This window comes from Podarcis bocagei (genome assembly GCF_964188305.1).
Source record: "Podarcis bocagei genome assembly, chromosome: 13".
Taxonomy (NCBI): Eukaryota; Metazoa; Chordata; class Lepidosauria; order Squamata; family Lacertidae; genus Podarcis; species Podarcis bocagei.
Window position 1 is genome coordinate 5,362,263 of NC_138138.1, and position 24,856 is coordinate 5,387,118.

Consider the following 24,856-nt stretch of genomic DNA (forward strand, 5'->3'; position numbering starts at 1 on the left):
AAATTAGATTTTAAAAGGCAGCTATCAAACAAATTGTACTGAAACTGATTGTCATGAAAGTAGTAGCTGTTGGAACGGGTTCAGGCATTATGCTTTTTATAAACCAGTATTAAATTTATATGCCATCCTTCACTCGAGGACCACAGGGCAGTTTACAGAAAAGTTATCAGATTAAAATAATGGTATGAAAATACTGATATGTTAACAGTAAGCAGCACTCAGGCAAGTTCTTTCTTTCACTAGCTTAAAGTGTCAGAAGATCTGGAATAGTTTAACACATCTTTGTCCTTGTAAACATTTTCTAAATGCTTACAAAGCATAACTATTATAGGTATACTTCTCAAAATATCTCATCTTTCTGTTTTTTATTTTATTTTAAAGCAGTTATCCCATAGCTGATTTCTTTTTTTTCCAGCATCTCTTTCACAGTGGCCGAGTTTGTAAGAGGGCCGATGAATGTTTCTCCATTCTCTTCCCACTCCTTTAAACACACACACACACACACACACACACACACACACACAAAGGAACCACAACACAAATTATGTAAAATTGTAATTTATTTCCCTCCCAAGTATCCAGAATAGCCCATCAATAAACAAATTAACAAAATGATGTTCATGTGGAAGTAAAGGATAAGGCGGTCAGATTACACCAAAGGAAACCTAGAAGTCCTGTTAATGGGATAGTGCAAGTTAACAGCATGTTGCTGGCCATGTCAACACCTTCATTTGGATTTTAAAAAAAGTTTTACTTAACCGTTTGATGAAATAAGAATTTTGGAAAGATGCTGTCCAAAATGACACTAACGTATTTACAAACCGCAGGGAGCAAAGAAAAAAAAAGATTAAAAATAAAAACACAGAGAATTTATGAAAATATAGGTTTCCTATTTCCACCCCACAGGAGTCACGGCTGCTGTTTTGAAAGGCTTATGAGATGGTTTCGAGCTTTCAGAGTTCATCTTTTTCCCGCAATAAGGTGTATCTATGTCCACTGGGTGCTAGCTTCTGGAATGAACTTTCAGGTGGGCTGCTTACTATGTCTTGAAGTGGCTGGAAAGAACAAAATCACAGATATGCTATAAAGAAGATATGGACTAGGAGTCACTAACCATTTTGGACCCATTTGAAAATTTGATGATGTCATGGGCACTGTCACAGAATGGTTGCCGTCAGTCACATACCCATTTCCCAAAAGGGAAACTGGCAAGACTGAAACAAAAACTTGCTCAGCAAAATGAGGACAAGGCAGAGGTGGAGTCTGAACTCCAAAACTCAACACCACTCTTTCGAACCCACAGAGCACCCATTTCACAGAAAGCTCATCTCTCCTGCCCACGCTCAATATTTGTTTCCTCCCTTGGATCACCCCCCCAAACACATTCAAGCGTCTTCAGGAAACGACACCCATGCGCACCCACTCTCCCCAAGTCACCCTTCTAAACACAACCTTGACCACTGGCCCTCTTATTCTGAAGCAAATGTCTGTTTAGTTTGGATAGCTCCGATTTTGGTATTGTCCTCTGCTGTATTATAACTGGATTGACTGCTGGCATTTTATTACAGTTATGTCCTGCCTTTCTTCCACCTCGGAACTCAAGGTTGCGTACATCTGGTATCTAGGCAGTCATCCATCCAGACACCGACTAGATGCAGAACTACTTAGCTGCAATAAGATGAAAGCCTCACCTGCCTTCAGACTAGCCTAATGTGTTTGTGGAGAAGGGGAGTTGCTTTGGGGGATTCAGCCACAGAAGCTGCCTCAGGTAGCAGGAAGGTATGGCGGGGGGTTGTCAGCCAGACTATTACTGAGTGAAGTATGCTAATAGGGTTGTTGTTGTTGTTGTTAACTCCAGTTCATCCAAGTCCTCCCAGGCAACAGGTCATGCCAGTGTTAGAAACTGAGATATGAAAGCTAGGAGCTAAATGGCACCTTAAACCTAGGTTATGGGCACAACAACAGACCACCTAGGAGCTCTTTTTTAATATAATAATAATAATAATACAAAGCTGAAAATGAATGAACTGCAGCTAAAAATATTGTGTTGATTTTTCACATGGTCAAGTCCTTCCCCTGCCCACCCCCCTGCTCACTATTCTTAAGAGTGTCTCTTTTCCAGTCATCAGAGTAGCTGGAAGTGGGGAGGCAGAAAAAGGTCTTCCTTTTCTTCCATTCTGCACTTTTAATCTGAAATCTTAGGCGCAGTACTGTGCCCAGAGCTCAGAAACTGCTCACGCTAATGGAACTCCCTGTTGCAATTGTTGGGATGCGACCAAGGAAACGGGGGCAATTGGCAGGCCCCCAGCTGGCTCCAGCCCACTATAGAACCTACTCCATGGTAGCCAAGTTCTCTTCCCACCATCACTGCATCTACACAGAATGGTCCAGAGGAACCATTGCAGGAGATCAAAGTTCCCTGTGGAGGCAATTCCCTGGGGACAACTTGCTGTAACTCTTGCTGTAACTCTTTTACAATACACTTTGTAGACAAAACCCTCGCATTTGGATGCCCTGTTTTGATGGATTTTGTTCTACTTGAATTCTACCTTTGCCCTAGACCAGGGATGTTCAACTTACAAGAGACTGAGATCTACTCCTACTCCTACTATAAAAAACTGGCAGCGATCTACCCATTGGATTGACAAAAGTTGTTGAGCTTTTTTATTTTATTTTGTTGTTGTTGTTGTTGTTGTTGTTGTTGTTATGGGGGGGATTGACTGTGATCTACCACGGACCCCCCGCGATCGACCAGTAGATCACGACCAACCTGTTGGGACATCCCTGCCCTAGACCCATCCTGGCCAAAGCTGACACACAGGGAGTGTGAGTTGCTGCAGTGGTAATGCCACTCTTTAGCAGAGAACAATACTATCAGGAGCCTCAAGCAGATGGTAGATCAATCTATTAAAAAATCTTGCTGGACCCAATGATGTTAAGAGAACCCCTTTCACAAGGTGACCATGTGTGTGAGGGCCTTCTCTGTGATGGCTCACTGTCTCTGGAACTGTCTCCTCCTGGGAAATTTGTATGGCTCCCTTCACTGTGCTTAGGGCAGTTAGAACACTATCAAGGCTTTCTTAGCCTTCCTAGGTATTTTGGGGACACTGAGTGTTGACTGCTGTATGTTTATATTGTTTTACTGTTTTTCTGATCCCCTTAGGAAAAAAAGAGTAGTTTAAATAAATAGTGTGTGTGTGCAGGATTAAAAATTACTAGGTTTTAATGACAATTACTTATATTCAATATATAAATTTAAGTTCACTTTTGATGTGGTAAAATCCCCCCCCCCCCCGCAAATGGAAAATAATTCCTTCTGAACCACACAGTCTTCCCATGGAGAACAGAATGCTCATGCTTGCTTTAATACTGCCAATTTCAGACCTCAAAGTGCTTGCTCTTACCTGACCAGGTGCTACATCAGTTGGATCTGGGCCATGGTGAAATTCCCTGTGCAGTTTCCCAGAGTGCAAATCTAGTACAAATTGCTTGAGTTTACCTGGAGTACTAAAACAAAGACAAAAAAATCCACACAAATAAAAATGATAAAGTTGAACAAAATCCAGAATGCTCACGACACCTTTGTTCTGGGGTCTGGCAAGAGGCACTCTGCCTTTCTATGATATAATCAAACCTAAGGCTGCTCACAATACAATATGATTGCCTTCTGGAATAAAAAAATAGTTCTAAGAGCATGTTTAAATGCTGGCAAAGAGAGTACAAGTATCAAGCAAGTTCATATGGAATTCACTGAGCACTGCAGTATTGCTGGTTTATACCTGTTCTACTTTTGGTCCATTATCCAGCTTTCCCTCCTTTTCCTAGCAATTTAATTTTCTTTTCCCAGTCACACTTTATTCTTTTCCCTATTTGCCTATGTAATCTGTATTTTCTATGCTAATAAAAAGGATGGGAGGCTTGCATTTAGACTTACAAAAGACAATCATCCTGTCCCTTTGAAAAAAGCATTTAGCCTTTCATATAAAAACTGCGTTCGAAAATAGCTAAATCCTAAACAAAATCTAAAATAAAAAATGTATGATTATATTTCATATGTCCAAAGTTTTTTTTTTAAAGTCAATAATACTGGCTTGAGAGCTAGACTAGGGCCTGGGGCAAACTACTCCAATAGCTCTTTTTTCTTCCTTGCTCCTGAGGACACAGCAAGCATTTATTCCCTTCATTAATTCCCACAGAGCTGGCCAACCCAATAACTTCATTGTATGTTCCCTTCAGCCCCCTGCTTACTACAATACAGCAGAGAACAGCAGGTGCCAAATGCACAGTTCACAAATACAAATGACTGTCAGGTAGCTGTATTGACAAAAATGCCTTTGAAAGCTTCTCCAGTGCTTGAGTAATTGCATAGACACCAGAGATGAACACTGATGGCGTATCAGTTTAACATTCTCCAGAGATCATCTACTGTTTCCCCACACCAAAGACTGCTTGAATACAGCAACCAGTGTTCTGTATGTTGTCAGTGTCTTAACGCTGAAGATTAGGGGCTTAAGCCAGTAGTATGTTAAGTGCTAAATACAGAAATCTAGGAAACACAGTAGTATAACACTGCAATATGAAGAGAGCCCAAACCAGGAGGCTCAAAACATTTGTCTCTATCATGACAATATACAAGATAAGGGCAGGGCTAACAACCCTCTACTTCCCTTGCTACTGGTCCTGCAAATGAATTGCACCCTCTTGGTCCATGGGGGAGGGGCACCCCATCATGGTTCAAGTCAGAGGGTGAGACTTCATAAGAACGTAAGACTAGCCTTCTGGAACAGGCCAATGGCCCATGCGGTCCAGAATCCTGTTCTCACAGTGCGCACCCAAGGAGCAGAACATGAGCACACAAGCATTTCTCTGCTCCTGTATTTGGAAGCGTTGCTGCCTCCAACAGTAAAGGCAGAGTATAGGCATCCAACTAATAGCCATTGGTAGCCCCCTCCTCTTCCATGAATTTGCCTAATTCTATTTTAAATCCATGCAAGTTGGTTGCCATCTCTGTCTCCTGGGGGAGCAAATTCCACAGTATGACTATGGTTCCGTGAAGAAATCCTTTCTTTTACCTGTACCAAATCTTTCCACATTCAGCTTCACTGTGAGTTCTCGTGTTATCAGAAAGGGATAACTTTTCTCTACCCACTTTCCCTATGCCATGCATACTTTTATAGACTTCTATCATGCTATGTCTTGTCTCTAAAATAAAAAATCCCAAACACAGCAACCTTTCTTCAGGGGGGAGTTGTTCTATCCCCTCGATCGTCTTCGCAACCCTTTTCTGAACCTTTTCCAACAACAATATCCCTTTTGAGGTGAGGCAACTAGAACTGTGCACAGTGCTCCAATGGTGGTTGCACCATAGATTTGGGTAATGGCATCACTGTGAGAGGCAACCTCTGGGATGTATCCCTCCAGTTATTTATATTTGTTTTCTTCTTCAAAAGCATCTGATCATCAACTCCCTGCCTATGCTACTTTGAGAATCTACTGTGTGCTCCTTTCAGAACAAACCATTTTCTTGTCCTTAAAAAAATGGTCAGAATCCAAAGCCCCTTGTTTTTCAGAATCCAAAAGCCCCTCCTTCCTTTTGTAGCACTGTATGTTGCCCAAAGCTGCAACACAGGGGGACCAGGTGGAGCAGAATCCAGCAGTGCAGAGAAACTACAGCAGGAAGGGGGAAACGGCATGCATGGTAGCTGTGTGAATACCCACAGGGGGCTCTCTAAAATTCAGCACATTTTAGCATTCAATTATTGTACTGGGGATGAGGGGCCTTGAATGCTGATTGCATTTTGTGTTGTTCTAATACATCCAAACCCAGAGTGGCTGGTGGGACTGGGGTAAGCATTTATTTTTACACGCTGCTACATAATATGAAAAAGGCATTGGTTGTCCACCCTCTCCTTCTCCCCACACGAGCCCCTTCCCTCTTTTCAAGACTGGACGGCCAAGAGAAATGAAATCATCTACTCACGCCACATCGCTGAAGTCTGGGAAGACATACATGTGCCTAAAACTGTCAATAGCAATAACAGGACAGTCTGCTGGAGTCTTCTGAATGTGGAGGAGTGGATGTCTGAACTTGTCACAATCAGCATGTAAAAAGTTTATCGTACCTTGAAATTCAGAAGCAAGCTTTAGTTTGTTTTTTAAAAATGTAAGTCGCAACAAACAACAGTATATTTAACAGGTCTTTAGATAATGACTGGTAGAGATATGTCCACGTGTTGGTAGAGATATTTCCATGTGATTGACACCCACAACAGACCAATTTTAAAAGAACTCTTTTTATAACATCCATTTATTAACCTTGTGCCACCACAAAGGTGATGAATTTTCTACTTAAGCAGAAACCATACAAAGTGTCCGTAGATAATCAACATGAAACTACTGCATACATTCATATTATACTTGCATAAATGCATTAGGAAGCCATGGAATACAGCTGGAAGTGTCTGCAAAGTATGTAAACAGCCATTTTTTGCCATCAGTTGTAGAAATAATTACACATGTCCAATGCAACTCCATTCTCAATTTGGGATGAAGCATGGTGAAGAAATGTTCCCTAATAAAGATTTCTATGTGAGCTTTCTTTATCCTAAGCAAGGACTCGTCAGAAACATTTATCAATTCCTTTCCTTCTAGCCTTGTCCTTACCTCCTCCATTTCAAACTCAGTTCTCCCCCCCCCCTTTTTAAAAAAAGGTCTGTCAATTTAGACTGTGAATCCAGTGTTAGTGAGATTAAGAGTTGGCCAAGTAACTTAAGTAACTGAAGTCCATTGATTTAAGTTGATCTACTGCAAGTGTGAGTTAGATATCACCTTGAAGTGATATCAGTAGGCTCATCCCATGTCCCATTTCATCAGCTTTCACCACTTTTCAACACCTTCACACATGCACCTGTTTTGCAGCCTCAGGTGTTGCTTAAAGTAGCTCCATTCCCCACATCCCCATTTTGACTCAAACCCTGGCAATTCAGCTACCACTAATAGCAGCACGTTACACATGAGGCATGAATTTTAAAGCTCTGCACATGAGGCATGAATTTTAAAGATCCCCAAGCCCATTTTCAAAAATGCAAAGAACAGCCCTATGCTGCTGAGGACATAACCCTAACCGCATATGAGAGCTACAAAGTTTGCAGAGGGTGATGCACAGTAAAATGTTATGTCCTGGACTTGGATCTTGCTTCTGGGCTTCCCATAGGCATATGGCTGGCCATGGATGAGACTTTGGTATGATCCAGAAAGGCTCTTCTTTTGTCTTTATATTCTTATAGACCCTTAACCCGTTTATGTGGAAGTTGACCGACTGTAGTCTACTGACTTGAGTGGTTGTAACATAAACCTGCCACTGTGGGCACTGATGAAGATAGGATGTAGAACAAGTCTGGAGAGCCTTTGGCCCTCTAGATGCTGTTGGACTCAGCGTAGCCAAGGATTAGGAATGATGGGAGCTGTTGTCCAACAACATCTGGAGGGTTACAGGTTACCCTTCCCCATTCAAGAGGATCTCTTTCACTCACAGCAAAAAAAATAAATTCTGATTTGTCAATTAATATTGTTTTCTGGATTCAAAGGCAACACACACAAACAGAATTAAAGGCAAAGTGCAAGGCAACAACACACACCTACCCTTTTCACTTATTAACTGCCGTGCAACTTCCTGCTGGAACTTCTCTAGACTTTCTGTGTCATCTTTCATATGAAAGAGTATAAGAAAAGGAAGACCCTCTTCTGTCAATTCCTATGTGGAGAGAGAAGAATTGGCAAAGAGTGATTTCCGTTTTCTACCACTTTTTCCTTACATTTTCAGCTGAATCTGCAGGACTTCCATGTTTATCAACTCTTGGCATATTATGTAAAGGAGTATTCAAATTAGAGTGGACAGAGCTTTCACGGTACAAAACATAACTATTCAGATGAGCCTGCAACACTTCAAATCAATCTTTGTTTTAACATGGGAACAGTCTCCAAAACAAAAAAAAGGCTGAACATTTTCATGAGCTGGGAGTTCAGATACTTCTAATGGGGAAATTAAAATACCAAGTGTAAGCTAGAATCAGGTTTTTATCAGGTTCATGGTATATACATTTGACCAACTAAGGAAAGCCATCATTTGTTAAAAACAGAGGAGTAAAATTTTACTTGTTCCAGTAGTTAAAAGGTATAATTGGATCAGTATAAAAGCAATGATGAGCAACTGGTTCAAAACCCCAGGAGACAGCAAAAAGCACACATTGGCCGATATGTCAGGGTGCTTTTTACTAACTTATTTACCAAACTTGGGCCCATCTGGATAGGTGAGAACTGCTTGAAGAAGTAACCCACGTGGGGGTAAGGGAGCTAAGGTTTTGGCCTCAAGCTGGATTCAGGTGCTCTCCCTGCTCTGCATGCTAACCACCTCAGTCCTAAATTATTCCAGGTGTTCCTTCCATTCCAGCAGGACAACAGCACATGGGATGAGCGCCTACCAGCCACTCAATAAACCAACAAGCTCTAATGTGTTGCTTTGTTCACTGGGCATATTTTTATATATAGCTCAAACTATGTTCTCTGGTCCCCTCTTCCTGCCTATCTCTATTGTCTGAGGCTCAGCGGCCTAGCATTGGTAGCAGCGGCCGAGGCAGGGATGCACGGCTTGTGCGGCACATGGGCAAGTACATATGGGGTGTGGCGACACTGCCTGCCTGCTCACACCTTGAGTTTGATGTGCAGCTGGGGCTGGGCTGGTGTGTTTATATGGAAGCATGCTCCACTGCACAGGGAGTGAGGATCTTGGCAGTAGGTAGGAGCGGCCAACTGATTTATTTATTTATTTCTGAGCACAGTCATGCATGAGTCGATGCACATAAATGGGGGGGGGGGAGGGGAGAGCATGACACCTGTACCTAATAGCTTGTTTTTCTCCTCAGTTCCTGTATACTCTTACACTAGATCACCACACTAACACATTTACTTATGCTGCAACCAAGAAAACACAACAAAAATCTGCAGAACCACGGCGGTGGAGCTAGCCGCTTGGGTGCCATGCGTGACGCGTGCGCCCTGCAGCCAGGGGTGGGGGCAGGGGGCGCTGCATGGAGCCTCTCTGCCGCCTCCCCCTCAGCTGTAGGGCGGCTGAGGGAGAGGCAGAGGACAGACGCAAGTCCCACGCTGCCGTTTTAGGCAGCACGGAGCCTGCAGATGTGCAAGCCACCACGTCACTGCCAAGAGAGACGCATGGCTTGGGCACATTGCAGACCCCGTGGTAAGTGCCAGTCCCCGTGGTGTGGCGCTCAGTGCCAGCTGCGTTTCGTTATGTTTGTTGACTGAACTAAAAAGTTTCATGAGCCCATTAAAAAAAACACCCTCATATTTTTGTTATTTTGTCACACACACCAACATCAGTGATGACACCCGGGGCGGCCCGCACTCCCCTTCCTCCGCCACCACATAACCATATGGGTAGGGTATGCAGTATATACTATTCAAATACAAGCCATAATTCTGTACAAACATCATTTGCTCTAACTTAAGAATATATCAGACTTTGGGAATTTATAGCTAAAAACATGGTATCATAAAGTAAATGGAGGGCATTTGACAAGTGGTTTTTTGAGACCCAAACATGTTTATCACAGTTTCTCACTTAAATACCTAGAAATATTGAACAATGAGACACTCCTTACCTCTCCATTCTCAAATGTAATTTCACGAACAAGTGGAACACATTTATCTTGAGTCCATGCATAAGCCAAGTCAAAATTGGTCATAGAGCCCAAGTAAACCATATCTGGAGCATTTTCCTGTTAAAAGGGGATTGTTGTTTTGTCAAATCACCAGCAGGGGAAAAACAAGAACATTGTGCACCGTTAAAATATACATATTGTAATGTTCTGTGATGGAGATGCCATAGAGCACAGCACCCTGTGGCAAGCTCCTTCTACCCCTGCCACAGAGTCTAGGCAGCAGCATGTTGCAAGGTTCCTCACACCCTACTTGCCAGCAGCCGCCAACGGCATCAAGCAGGAGCATGGGAAAGAACAGCATGATACTGCAAGATCACATGGAGAGAACACCTAGACACTACACCTAGGAGGGAGTAAGTTCTCAATAGGATGCTGTTTTCAAAAGCATCTTTGAGACTTGGGAAAGCTTGGCTCTTTAAAAAGGTGCCAGACATAGATGGCTGATCTGGACCATCAATAGTACCATGACCAATAATACAGTGTTTACTACTAAGATTTTCTAACTCTCTATAGAATTTAAAATGTATGTATTGTTCATGACATTCCGTTCCAAGGGACACCCCCACCCTGCCCAAGGCAGCTATGGGTACACTAGTTCTGAAATGCTAAATCCAAGTTTCAAAACCAGAAGTGCTATAAGGAAAAAAATGGTTACATCTTTTGTTAAATTTAAGGAGTCGGATTTGTGAATGATCTCTTCTGCAATACACACTGTTGTTGTTTTTTTTAAATGGCTTCAAAATGTGGAGCTTGTAGCTAATATGTCAAAAGTTTGTCACACATCCAAGCTTTCTTTTTTTACTGAGGAATTCCAGAATCACTACACAATCTTCCTTTTTGGAAGTTTCAACTGCTAGATTTCTAAAACACCTAGACAATCAATAACTTAGATCTATTTATCTCATTTATCTAAACATTTATACAACAGCTTCCAATCAAAACAAAGCAGTTTATAGGATTAAAAACTGGCACAATAAAACAGTAAAATACTAAACAAACACCATTACCATAGAATTTACAATAGAGCTAGAACTAAAAACTAGTGCTCAGGAATGTGCGGATGAATAGGTGTGTTGCAAGCAACTTGTGGAACACCATTACCAGACGTGCCTACCATATATTTGGTGTCATATCTATGTGCATATTGTTGGGTGAGTAGATATTAATTGCCTGTTTCAATCTTGGGCATCTCCACAATCAGGTGGTAAAAAATCCCAAACACCTCTAGCTGAATTCACTAGAAAACGGCAACTTTAACATGCTCCAATTGGCAGGAAGCACCAAATCTAATATGAGGACTACATGATTTGGGCTAGCTACTTTATCAAATATAAGGATAAGGGATAGAAAAATATTTAAACTCACCCCAGGTGGCTTATAGATCACGTTGTCCCCACTAAATCGTTCTGGTTTGGAAACAGACCTAAGACAGGTAGTTACAATTTATCTTCTTATTAAGGTTAAGTACACTCAAGGTTAAGTACACTTACAAAATACAGGGCAAGGAGCAGATTTACAGTTAGTATGCCAGTCTCTACTGCAAACCAAGCCAGATAGTTTTTCCCCATGGCAGAGTACGAGCAGATTACAAAAACGGGGCATGGGGTAGCTTCTTTGAGGAGATAGTACCTTCAAATTCAGATTTCGGAAGCAAGTGTCCCTAGTTTTTAAGATTCCTGTCAGCAGGATTTCTGGAGGGATGCTAGAGAAATATAACTTATGGAATCATGTATTCACTGATGTGTGGTCTCAGTGGATTAATGCTACTCTTCTGCATTTAATACAGTAGTATTTGAGCTACCCAAATATATCATTGTATTTTTTTTAACAACAACAACAACAATCTTACCCAAATGCAGCAAGGAAGACACAGTCATCATGCAAAATATTTGCTACTCTTTCAAAAGTCTTGTAATTATCAGAGTCTTTGTGTTCAAAGTATCCAATAATATTTCTTTTACTGTGCTGTAACAAAAAACACATGAGGCATTATAACTCGAATTTTCATTTAACCTTCAGTCCTTGAGCAAGGGGAGGAAATGATTCCAATTTGTGACCAAATGGAGTGTCAGAATACGCTAAAGGTTTATGAATATATAATGAATACAAAGTCCCTCTTTGTTGCAAAATGGATTACTTGTTTAAAGTTAGCATATCTGACATCCGATTACATTATCAAGAAAGCCATAAAAAATAAGCCACTAAGGGCTGGTTTGCATGTTAAGTCATAGGTTCACTGCTTTTTGCACATGCTAGAAGAAACCTGAGAAAATCACACCTCTCTCCCTTGCTTTGCTAGGCAGCCAGAAGGATTCAACTTCCTTTTCAAAGGATGCTAGTTTAGCATTAAGTATGAACCAAATATTGTGAGTCAAAAAACCCTTAAATTAAGTCAGTTTAAACAAGGCAACTCCGAACCATGGGTTATGAAGCTGACTTCTTTAACTAACCACAATTGATTTAATTCAGAGTTCATTTGACTTGTCCATGTTGAGCCAGGATTCTTAACAGAGTGGAGCACACAGAGTAGAGAAGAGTCAACCATTGTTTAGCGTTACATACAAATGTGGCTTAATACCACAAATATAGAGCATTTGTGTAACAGTTGTCACTAGCTATGAAACAGGCAGAACTTCCCAAGTGGCGAACATGCATTTCCTAAGTTATACATTGTCATTTAACGTACTGAAATGAAAGGGAGACAGACAGACAGAGCAAGGGGCACTCACATCTAGAGACTTAATTTCTTCCAAGCTGAGTATTTCTCGAATAGGATTACTTTTCTGTTGTCGGATATAATCTGCTATGGCTGTCACCGATCTCTGACCCCGATATTCTCTCTTCATCATCATTCCATTCCGGAACAATTTTAGAGTTGGATATTTGCTTATCCTGTACCTTTGAGCTATGTCCGCTGAAAAAGTAATTAAAAAACATTTGAAAATATGCAAACTTAAATGTATAGAGTTAGTATTCGTTAACCAATAATGCTGCTATCCCCTTCTTTTAAATATCATGAGAGAAGTAATTAAAGTTTATTCTTTTAAAACCACAAGCTTCCAGAATATGGGTCAGTCAGAATCTCAACGTTTTCTATGTATGGTTGCTTTTAACTAATGGGGTATTTCAGACCCCAAATACCAATGTGTGTAGTTGGGACCTTGTACTATAAATAACCCTTAATATTGTACTATAAACAGTAATCCTTAACAAAATGCCTTGTTTTGACATGTAGTCACTGTCAGAAACATGGGAAGGGTTTAACCCCAATGCTAGACCAGTAATTCAAGTGTAGGAAGGTTATGTTTTCCCAATATGCACTTCAGATGTCCAGTCAGACCACTGTGTAGTTGAGGTAATAAGTACAGTACACACATTAAGGAATTTGATCAGAATTTGCTTCTTAGCAAACGAGCACCTTTTAAAACACTTTTAACACAAACTTGCCCTTGTTCAAGAACCTCATACTATTAATTGGGTTTTGACTGCAGTAATTTAGCACTTAACCTAATTTAACCAATTAGCTAAATTAGCTGCACCTACATTTTAAGAGGCTGACATACCTAATTTCAGTTACCTTTAATTTTCTTTAAACCTTCTCTTAAGGTAATTTTGTATATATAGGGTTTTTTAAAATACTTCATGTGATTATGGCAGTAACAATCCCAGAGAAATATGAATCAGACAGTTAAACTCAAAATAGGAAAGAGAACTGAAAATTGGACTCAAGTGTTATTCAAGTCAGAGGGGACTAGAGATGTTAGAAGTTTACAAAAGGAGTTAACTTATTTCTAACATGAGGTAAGGTTCACCCAAATGGCTTCCCTGTACATACTCCAGATGTGTATTACTGTCTAGTGCTGCAGTGATAGCTGTTTCCCTCAAAAGATGGAATCTGACACTTGTAGGTTACTTCCATTATAAAGATGGATCCAAGAGGGGTCTCCAAGTACCAAAAGTAAATCTCATTGGGGGGACCTATGCTTCATTGGTTCAGACACAATGGCGGCTCCTTTGAATAAGTGTCTGACAAAAGGGTGCCCTGCAAAGGGGCTGTCGATGTTGGTATGGAGAACTCTTTCTACCTTTTTAGTGTGTGTGTATCAAACCCTGACCCAATCCATCTTGCATGATTCTAAATACATGAGGTACCTCTATAGCAATGGGGGGTGACTGTCTGACACCTACACTATACAGCAAACAAACCCTGTCCAAGTTATGGACAGTTATGGAAGATCTGTGGATGTCTACATTATCTGAACCACCTACTCAGATGGGCTCCATTCCAAGAGGTCCTCCTGTTCAATATCCACAGTCATTTTGTAACCAGTTAGACTGTGAGTGGAGGAATAGAGAACAAGGTAAGAAGATCCAACCACTTAGGAATTCTTCAACCTGGACAAAAGTTGATCAACTCTGAAAACCACAGGCATCTGAGGACCAGAGCCTGATAGCCTTATACTTTGCATAAAGTCCATGCAATCAATGGCAGGAGAGGGAATACACACATGTTCTCTTTATACACGTTTTCTGCTTCCATATCTTGAGATGAACTGTGGTATCCTGTTGGTGCACAATAGAAGAAGACCGATATTCCTCCTTGTCTCAACATCATATGTCCATCTTACTTCATGGACAAAAGAGGGAATGTGTGAGGATGTGCTTGGTCAATATGGTACCTATATTAAATAATACTATGGAAATGCCACTGGTTTTGATGCCAGTATTAAAGCTCCCATAGCTTTAACATGTAGCTTTAATACAATTTAACAGTGAAGTTTTTATGAAGTCAGTACATTGGACGCTTGTGTTGAACGTGATCCGTGTAGGAAGCACGTTCGCAACCTGCAGTGCTGCGTCTGCGCATGTGCGGGTCGCGATTCAGTACCTCTGTGCATGTGCGAGCACTGAAACCCAGAAGTAACCTGTTCCGGTACTTCCGGGTTTTGGCATGTCTGTAACCCAAAAATGCGCAACCTGAAGCATCTGTAACCCGAGGTATGACTGTAGTGTCTTTAAGCCAACAACCCATCCTCTGAAACCAGAAAAGCAAACGTTTGTGGACATGCTGGGGAGTACCTAAAAAGAATTGTCACACCATGTTCCATGTCAGAGAAGTTGCTGATAAACTCATTGGGAAAACAGCACACCAATTGGCAAACAGCTGGTATATGATGGTCACTGCTCAAGATACAGGTGCACTGGCCCTTCTTCTATCAGGTCATTTCCCTCAAACTACACCACCTGTCCTACACCTTGATGCCAAACAACTGGAAGCCTTAAAATGTGCTCCCATTTGTTTCTTGGCAACCTGATAACAGGTAGCCCACTAGGGACTACAGTGCAGCCAATTTCAATCCAAAGTGGGGCTTGCACTTAGTGCAAATATTCTTTGCACTGCTGACTATATATGCAGAGGAAGATCCTTTGTGTTGTTAAATTGAATTCAATTTGGGCCATTCCCACAAAGGGGGGGGGGATTACTTTTTGCTTCTATGACATCAGGGTCATTTTGGCACCAGGTGACTGAGAGGTAGCCAAGCCTTGCTTATCTGTCAAAATGGCCTATGAGGGCTGGAGTAGCTTAGGATCCAGACTTCTGGCTGGAAAGGGTTCCCCACTCTTTCTCTACCTGCATCCCTTGGACATGTGAAACATTATCTGCTACCTCTGCATGAATGCAGTCAATGCTAGTGCCTGTGCTTCCTTTGGGCCATCTGCCCTTGCAAAGGTAGCAAGAGCCATTGTAGTGAACACGGACCTGAACACTACCAAGGCTAATAACTCAGGAGCAAAACAACCAATTCTGCTCCCCTGTAGAAGGCAGAACAAGTTACTCCAGATTTTAGAAATAATTTAAACCATCATATTCTGCTGGGATGTGAACAGCCAATTAAAATAGCTTGTGACAAGAAAGGTTAAAACCATCTGAAACAAAAATTGCAGCTGAAGTACAGCGCCATACCAACGGATAGTTTGTAAAGTAAGCTTGCAAGATCAATGGAGGATGAATCCAAATATCCCATGGCAAGAACAGTAGGCAGTTCTGAATACATTCGCCTGGTCTGCAGCCTCCTACCCACCTACCCGCTTCAGGGGGCTTCGGAGTAGCCATGTTCAGATAGTAAATAACAGCTTCTTAAACCTCATTCATGTTTTTTCCCCTTGCAGCTTCCTCTCCTACTCCCACTCTGTGCTTCATCCTGCTTCATTAAGCCAACATTTCCTCTTATACCTAAGTTAAGCAACTCTGGTTCAATGTTATCCTGGTCTGCTAACCAACATTAAAACAAAGCTCCTCAGTTTGAATATTATCAGGAAACAACAGATTAATCCAAACTAGGATTGCTGCAACAAAGCCAGCACACAATTTGATGAGGGACATTTATGGTGTATGAGGTTATGGACAAACATCTGAATCATTTCCCTAAACTGTATACAGACTACCAAAACCACCATCTAGAGACAGTAGGGTTAGCACACCATCAGCAGTGCCTTTGGAAATTATCTTTCAGAAAAGTATAAAAAATGCAAAGACATGAAATGCTGTTTGAACTAATTCACAAGTCAAACAGTGAACATCTTAAATAATTTCATTAAACCTTGACATGTGATACAAGTGGAGTCAACACAATTATAGCTACTACAATATACTTCTAAAATTGAAAACATAAAAGTGCAAACAATGTTATGATTTTTATTCATCAACAACATGTGTTGTTCATCAAAGTACTTGTTGCTGACTTCCAAAAGACTCCTACCTGAAACTGGTATAGCTGGCACACTGAATAATTGGAAACATATAATGGGGGAGGGTGGATCTACAGGTGTACATTTAGCAAACCCCATTACAGTGGTGCCCCGCAAGACGAAATAATTCGTTCCGCAATTTTTGTCGTCTAGCGAATTTTTTGTCTTGCGAAGCACGAAATCCCATAGGAATGCATTGAAAATCAATTAATGCGTTCCTATGGTCAAAAAAAGTCGAAACAAAGCCAAATTTGGTACAACAACAGTTTATTAACTGCTCTTTAAAGTCACACATACTGTAAAGAGCAGTTCAAAAATTGAAGGGAAAATAAATTAACTTTATAAACAAAACATGTCTTTGTTTTTAGACAAAGGAAACAAAGCCGCGAGACGTTTTCGTCTTGTGAAGCAAGCCCATAGGGAAATTTCGTCTTGCGAGGCAAATCGAAAACGGAAAAACCTTTCGTCTAGCGAGTTTTTTGTCTTGCGAGGCATTCGTCTTGCGAGGTACCACTGCACATGTGTGCATGAGCTTGCATATCCGGCGCCGTGGTGCCCCCCCCCCCGGCAACTCCAAAACAAGAGAGGGGGTGTGGAAAATGTCCTCTGCCTCCCCCACCGCCCCGATCCCCGGTGTGGTGGCAGCGATCTAGTAGGAAAACGTACTGGTGGACATGCTCTCTGGCGTTGGGGCGCCTGGGAAGGCTGCACACCGCCTTTTTCCAGGAAGCAGGAGGAGAACAACGACCGGGAGCAGGGGCGTCTTTAGCAGATGCAGAGGCTTGGGAGGGAAGCTGCGCGCAGCTTTCCTCCTAAGCCTCTGCGGGGATCACTCTCCTCCTGCGGAGGCTTGGGAAGAAAGCTGCATGCCCACCAGCCATATAGTTGGCGGGGCGCAGCTGGTGGGCGCGCAGGGAAAGGGGAGGCTGCCGGCAAAGCCGTGCAGCTCCCCCACTCCCTAGGGCACCCCTGAGAGGCCGGCACCCTGGCGCAACAAGCCACTAAGACCAATGGGAAAGACGGCTCTGACAGTTTCAAGCAGACACCTGCAACTTTCTGTTACCAGGAACCAGATCATATTAATTCAGGAAAGGAAGCACTTTATTTGGTAGGCTGCTCTTGACTGTTCAATCACTGTTAAGAGACTCCTTTCATTATATCTGCAGCATGCCATAATAATAATAATAATAATAATAATAATAATAATAATAATAAGGCATTCTTTTCTTTTACAACCCTTTCCCACAGTATTACAGCAAAACTCCACAATCATGTTAACCAAAAATTAAAGTGTATTTAATTTCCAGGCAGCCTCACCAATTAAACCCTTCCAATCAACCACAGTCTCAGCACCCAATTTCCTACACTACCCGCTTTTATGTTCTTTTAAGAAGCATGGTAAAACAGAAAAGCACTAATGCCTTCAGAATTTTAAGAATTGAATCTACACATCCTCCCAACAGAACATCCTTATATTGGTTGTGAGGGCAAGTAAAATGACATTTTGTCATTAGGTATCAAACATTGTGCAGGACATCAATAATTCTTTTTAATTTGCTGGGCCTCAAAGACTGGAAGGCTGGAGCTGCCAGGGCCCACAGTAGGCTCAAGCACCAGTGCACAAACAGAAGATAGATTTGAGAGCCTGACCACTGTGAATGCGGTTAAGAATGTGAAAGCAGCTACTTCTGCTTCCTACAGAGACTGCAGTTTCACAAGGGGAATGCTATTTGCATTGCAAATGATGCCTCTGCCCAATTAACACCACTAAAAGCCAATGTATACTATACACTCGGAAACCAAAGGTGTTGAGTTTTATTATTAAAAAGCTCATGTCTACTGTTAAGGGGAAAGAATACTTAATTCAGAATCTTTATAGTATGTGATGCTATACAGTAAACACAGAAGGGTGACATGAGACAGTTTAAATGGCAGCTCATTATATGGCTCAATTTGCTGTTCTGTGGCTGGGTCAACCATACCCATTACTGGCGTAATCAGGCATAACGAACTGTACCCATTATGATGCACAGAGAGTAACACTCATGTGTATTGGAGGATAGATGGGTTTTTAAAAAAATCTAAGTTAAGGGTTTTAAAAAATATATCCTGATTTAAAGGGAAGCCAAATAGAAACCAAACATGTTCAAACCAAGACTTGAAAGCTTGGATTGCAAGATACCTTAAATTCATGTTATGTTTCCTGCCCCCTTCTTCCTGCTGCAGTAATCTGTGATGCCCAAAAATGTCTCCCTAGAAGGAAGATGGTGGGTGTAGAATGAAATGGGACATTTTGCTTCAATGAACCTCCTTGAACAGAATCCATTTATCTTAGGATCCAAGCCATTGTCTTTTAAATGTGAATCATGACCGTGTATCAAACACTGGGTTAGGGCTGCTTTTCTATGTAAAAGAGAACCAGACCCCTTCGTGCTGAAAAAGCACCTCACAAGTAAAAGAGATTTCTGTATATTTCTTTCCAATTTTAGATTAGGGAAGGTATACACAGACCTACTTTTCCCAATACCACAAACCCCTGCATTTTATTTTATTATATTTTCTTAAAAACATATTTGCAAGAGAATGCAATTTCAAGCTTGGGGAAACTGTGTTGAATAATGCAGGTTATCGGCAGCCTTTACATACAAGGTTTGTAGAAATTCCTCTCTTTTGAAATATATTTATAATTCGTTTTACTAGATATCCTTTTTAAACCACTGCAAAAGCTTGTACTTGTTCTAAAGAGGTTTCAAGACTTGAATTTGCACAACAAGACATTTAAAATGGTAACAGCTGAATGAAAAAGGATTACTCACAGTGCTGATCACAATCTACTCTGGCAAACACAACTTGATTCTTATCTGGGAAATCCTCTTTAATGACATTAGAAGCTTCCTCAAAAATAGGATGCAGCATTTGACTAAAACGACACCTGTTGAAAGGGAGAATACAAAAAAAAGGTCCAATTACTGAAAATAAAATATCTGGGGATTCCATATATAGCACCATTTGAAGCGGTAATTCTACTGTGGATTGTCATTCCCACCCACACGGAGGGGAGCAAGCGGGGGAGCCCAAGGCAGTTTCTAGTTCTAAGGGTCTACTCCTGGGAAGTACCACCTGGCCATGCAGATAGGCTACATTAGACACAAATAAAATATATCTACTAGAAGTTTAAAAGCAGATTGAGAAAATATTTTGTATGTTTTGCTAATTAAATATAATAAATTTAACATTGTCTAATTTCTGTTTTGAGTCTTACAATTGCAGAAGTTTGAAAGTACTGTGTTGGTATAACTGTCCAATAGAAGAAATACTTACCAATCAGCATAAAAATTCACTAAAGCAACATCTGCATTGTCTAAAGGAAAGAATGACATTTTATTGTTAAATGTTGCGACAGCAGAAAACCAAGGCCTAACTAGGCGCGCGCACACACACACACAAAATCAATCTTGACATTACAGCTCCCAGAATTGCAATAGAGAGAATTTGAACATATATGAATTCAAAGTTTGAGCTAGCTTTAGTTACAAAACCTGAATTACTAGGCTAACTTTCCTCCCCATTTATTCTCTCTTTCTTCTGGAATGTGTTGCTCTATGCTGTAAAGGTACGTACATTTGGACACCAGTTGTCAGTGGCCTTGTAAATTAATGTAAGAACCTTGAACCTGTCCTGGTAAAATTAGCATTACAAAGTCACACTTTTCACACACAAAACCAAACTTATAATTGGGAAGTAAGGGTTGCAATTATGGATACTGATGAGAAAGTGAACCCCACTAAACTCAGTGCTTACTTCTGAATATACTGTATGTGCCTAGGACTGCAGTGTAACTTTGATTTTACTTTTAGATCTGCGTTATGAAGCTTCTCCAGTGTTACTGAGATCCAAAGATAAAAGCAGTTTTTAAAGCAATTTTTATCTGTCACTGTTGCACTCAATTTAGGATTCTTGCATTAGCTCTCTTTTGGTGTCATCCTGTCCTAACCAACAAAAGTACACATGCACAAAACAAACTAAAACTGAACATAAAGACATACTTAAAGCAATTCAGTGTTCTCCCCAGACTACTTATGACTCTGAATGCTGGAAGGAACACATACCAAAAATGAATTCAACAATATATTGCTTGAGAAAAGCAAATGTATTTGTATAAAAACAACAGGGCAAAGGTTTGCATACTTACTTAAAGTATCATCTATATTCCCACCATCGAGGCTTGTTATTTCACTTCTTGCTGGATTAAAAAACCAGGACACCTGCAAAAGTACACACGTTTTAATAAATAATCTGACATTTATCCATCTCATTCTTTCTTGGTCAAATCCTCCTCCTTGTATTATAATGAAGGGAGCTCCATGCATTAAAAGAACAGGGCAGGTCATGTAGGTGACTATCACATATTCAGCATGAACATCTACATGATACTGTAGGGTTCCAGCCCAGGTAGAGGTCCATGTGTGTACGGTTCTTTGCTGCAAAACATCCACACTGCTGCTTCAATGTGTGCAGTGAAATATGAAACACAATCCAAGTTTCCACAGTGTTGATGGCACAACAGAAGTCCATCCTAATATCCAGGAAAAGGAGCAAATATGCAAGGGCAAAATGCTAAGTCTGGCAATTCATTTATGTATTTTAAAAGACTTGCCAGGCTTTACTTTAGAAATAAATCTTAAAGTTAAGCGAAAGATCTCCACATATATGTCTGGAGATGTTTGTTACTCTTTTCTGGTTTAATGTAACTAAAATAGTGGGGCCTTCCTTTAGCATTTTGAAGTTTGCTGGCCAGGGCTCATTTGGGAGGAAGGGTGGGATAAAATTTTAATGAATAAATATATTAATAAAGAACATAAATACATAAGTTACAAAAAAAGGAGGAACTGTAGTAAACCATGGAAAATATAAGGGTGGAAATAGGAGATACACAGATATGGTCAAAATAGGTATTATGCTAATTCAATAAAATTAAAACACGCCCAAAAGCATAAAGGTAAAGGTAAAGGGACCCCTGACCATTAGGTTCTGTTGCAGATGACTCTGGGGTTGCGGCGCTCATCTCGCTTTATTGGCCGAGGAAGCTGGCGTACAGCTTCCGGGTCATGCGGCCAGCGCATGAAAACGCCGTTTACCTTCCCGCCAGAGCGGTACCTATTTATCTACTTGCACTTTGATGTGCTTTCGAACTGCTAGGTGGGCGTGAGCGGGGACTGAGCAATGGGAGCTCACCCCATCACGGGGATTCAAACTGCCGCTTATCGGCAAGCCCTAGGCTCTGTGGTTTAACCCACAGTGCCACCCGCGTCCCTTCCCAAAAGCATAGGATTTAAATATTTTTAATATTTAAATATTAAATAGTTTAAATATTTTGCTGGATCTACCTAATGAAAGAAAAAGGAAATGGAAGCACAGGAGGTCAAGAAGGTATCATTTCCAATAAAGCAAATGCCAAACAATGTATTAAAACATTTTGGTTAAGAATGAAATGAAAAGTTTTAGAATTTCCTACATTAAACCCACCCACCCACCCACCCACGCCTGGCACTGGATGAAAATTGCAGAAATTCAGCAAAACTACTGAGACGATTAAAAAAACCCCAATAAATTATTTGTATTTTTTTCAACACTACAGTTCAATACAGTTCCACCCTTCCATGGTTTCCTCCAAATATCAATTGCTGCTGCATATTATAATCCATCCATAGCTTCTTTTTCTCATTTTAATCTTGATATCCCTTTTACTGCTGAATTTACTCTAAGACTACTAGCAATTTAAGTGAAAGGGAAATTTAAGTACAGTACTGTAGAGGACAGACAACTAATTTATGGTGCAAGGTATTAACTGCAGCTTGCAGTCTGAACAAGATTTATTAGAAAAACTAAAAAGACATACTGCTGAAATACAGAATGGGGAAGTGTGCTTAATTAAGGTTAAACGAGACATCAAATTCATCTGATAATCAAAGGTTAATGCAGTGGGCATACAGAACAATTCTGCAGTATCACAAATGTTTCTATGTCCTGAATACTGGAACAACTTAAACTTTTGTTCTGCAATAACCAATGACATTTCTCTTTACCTAAAAATGCATTTCTTTTGATAGTCAAGGCAATACACATTGTTAGGTTTCCTTTCATTAAGCAGGCCAAATTGCTAAATATATTTCAGTAGTTTTCATTAGCAAATCCTAGCTAGAACTTCGTTTGTGGTTTAGCCTTGACTAAACAGGATTACAACACTTTCTCTTGCATTAGCTCTTTTCTGCAAAAAAAAAGGTAATTCTGCTACATGCTTAACAAGGTGCACTTAAAATCCCACACAAACTAGTTTATTTTCTTTAAAGTGACTTTCTCTCTCCAGTTCAAATACCCGAAGCAGCTAGTAGTATAAACATTTCATGATCAGCAATAATGTGAAACAGCACTTGCAATATAAAAAAATACACAAGAGCAGCAATAAAATGCTAGAGAAGCTATAGTCGAAGAGAGAAATCTAAGTAGCAAGAAAACCCAAGGCTTGCTGGAAAAGTATATAATCTGACTTCACATGGCAGAGGATTCCACATCATGGGTACCACCACAGAAAAAGTCCTCTGAGCCCACTACAGAAAAACCATCAACTGCACCTCAGAAATTAGTGGCATGCAAAAAAAGCGTTTCCTAAAATGGACAGACAGACTCAGGTTATCCCTTGAAATAACTTTGCCCGAAGGTCCAGGCTGTATACTTGGGAACTATACCCCCTCTGAAGAGGTGGGGGACCTATTAGGATGGCCCACCCTCGCGGGCAGATGGATTCAATGGGTTTCCAGACGGCTCTGAGGGAATTTCCGACTGATCTGACTGGTGCTACTTTTGAAGCCCTGGGCATCCCCTGGAACACCTGAATGACTCAGGCTGTTGACATGATCGCCCCTGAACACTCTCTCCCATTTTGTGGAGCCCATTTGGCTCCTTGGTATCAGGGTTCGAAATTAGCAGGGCGCCAGGTACATTTTGCACCTAAAGATTCTCCATTTGTGAGCACCTCAAAAGGTCTGGGTGTCATTTTTTGCGCCTGGCTGACATTCAAAGATTACTGAAATGTATGTGCTTTGAAGCCTCGAGGTATGAATATAGACAATATATTAAGGAGTTTAACAATAAAGAGTAACAGTGCTAAGTAGTGTTGCCAATAGATCTCCCCTAACCCTTTTATCATGTTTTTTTTCACTTCCACAGATGGGCATGTGTAGGAGTATTAAAGTATACCATTGGCTTATGTAGTTCTATGGTATTGTTTATCTACCTGTTCCTAGACTCATGATCTTAAATATCACCAGCTGCATGAAATTGCTGGTAATTTAAATGTTTCATTTGTAGTAAACCACTTAGAAGTTCAATACATCAAGTGCTATACAAATTTGGTTGAATAAAGAAGATCAGTACTGAAAACATAACCCTGGGCTCCTTCAATCATTTGGGCAGTCAGGTACTACCTGCTAGAAGCTCTGTGGAGAAAGAGTCTGGTGGGCATGGGACATGGTCTTGACCTCCCTGTATTACAAAAGTTATGCTTTTAAGTACTATATGAACATTGACAGACATATAACCTGACATGACTATGTACATACACAAGGGATCTGGGGCTATCTAAGGTGAACATCTTTAAATAAATCAATAATCTCCAATACAGTGGTGTTGCAGGAACTTTCATACCATGAAATCGTTACTCCTAATCCTCTCTTAAATGCCATTTACATACATTTCCAGCACAGTTCTCTCAATTAGCCCTAAATAGAAACCCAACCTCCTGTCAGGAAAGCTTAATGAGCAAAGGTGTTGCTGAAGTGAAAAGGGCTACTAGACACAAAATTAGAAATTACAACATACCCAAAATGGGGTCAGAAACCTTTTTACAATTGACAGTATTATGTACATCAGGGCAAACCAAAGTTGGTCTGCAGAACAAGATGTGATGACAGAAAATAAAAAAGGTAAGTCTTCAAAAGTAGGCTGCTGAACAGCTGTAAGGCATGGGTGACGGTACTAGAATTTCAAGTGGCGAAGCACTGCTGAGGAAGCTCTGTCCACCCATTCCCCTCTCATGGGCTTCGAGACTAGATATAAGCCCAGGTAAGAGAAAAGTTACAAGGACGGGTGGGCCAGAGGAAGGGCTCAGCACTTTTCATTTGAAAATTGCTCTCACACTTCACTAGGGCTGAGCAATGTCTGGCTTCCTACATCATGATATATCACCAGCTAAACATTGTGATATTTTGATACGTATCGCAATGTCTGAAATAAGGATGTAAGGTGAACAGGGCAATGTCCTGAAAACTGTTACTGTACTCCTTAGGAGTCTAAAACGGATACATTTTTAC

At 40.8% G+C, this 24,856-nt stretch overlaps 1 protein-coding gene across 1 annotated transcript in view; it reads right to left on the reverse strand.

The window, feature by feature from the left end:
- Positions 1–542: 542 nt before the first annotated feature.
- ERP44 (endoplasmic reticulum protein 44) overlaps positions 543–24,856 on the reverse strand; it is a 32,808-nt gene continuing 8,494 nt past the window's right edge. The window contains exons 2-12 of the mRNA XM_081166691.1: positions 20,680–20,752; positions 19,809–19,848; positions 19,304–19,419; positions 12,467–12,651; positions 11,587–11,702; positions 11,103–11,160; positions 9,678–9,794; positions 7,642–7,753; positions 5,981–6,122; positions 3,405–3,507; positions 543–1,055 (exon numbers count right to left, since the gene is read on the reverse strand). Of these exons, the coding sequence (XP_081022817.1) occupies positions 954–1,055; positions 3,405–3,507; positions 5,981–6,122; positions 7,642–7,753; positions 9,678–9,794; positions 11,103–11,160; positions 11,587–11,702; positions 12,467–12,651; positions 19,304–19,419; positions 19,809–19,848; positions 20,680–20,752 (1,164 nt within the window). The 3' untranslated portion in view covers positions 543–953. The remainder of the gene's footprint in view (positions 1,056–3,404; positions 3,508–5,980; positions 6,123–7,641; positions 7,754–9,677; positions 9,795–11,102; positions 11,161–11,586; positions 11,703–12,466; positions 12,652–19,303; positions 19,420–19,808; positions 19,849–20,679; positions 20,753–24,856) is intronic.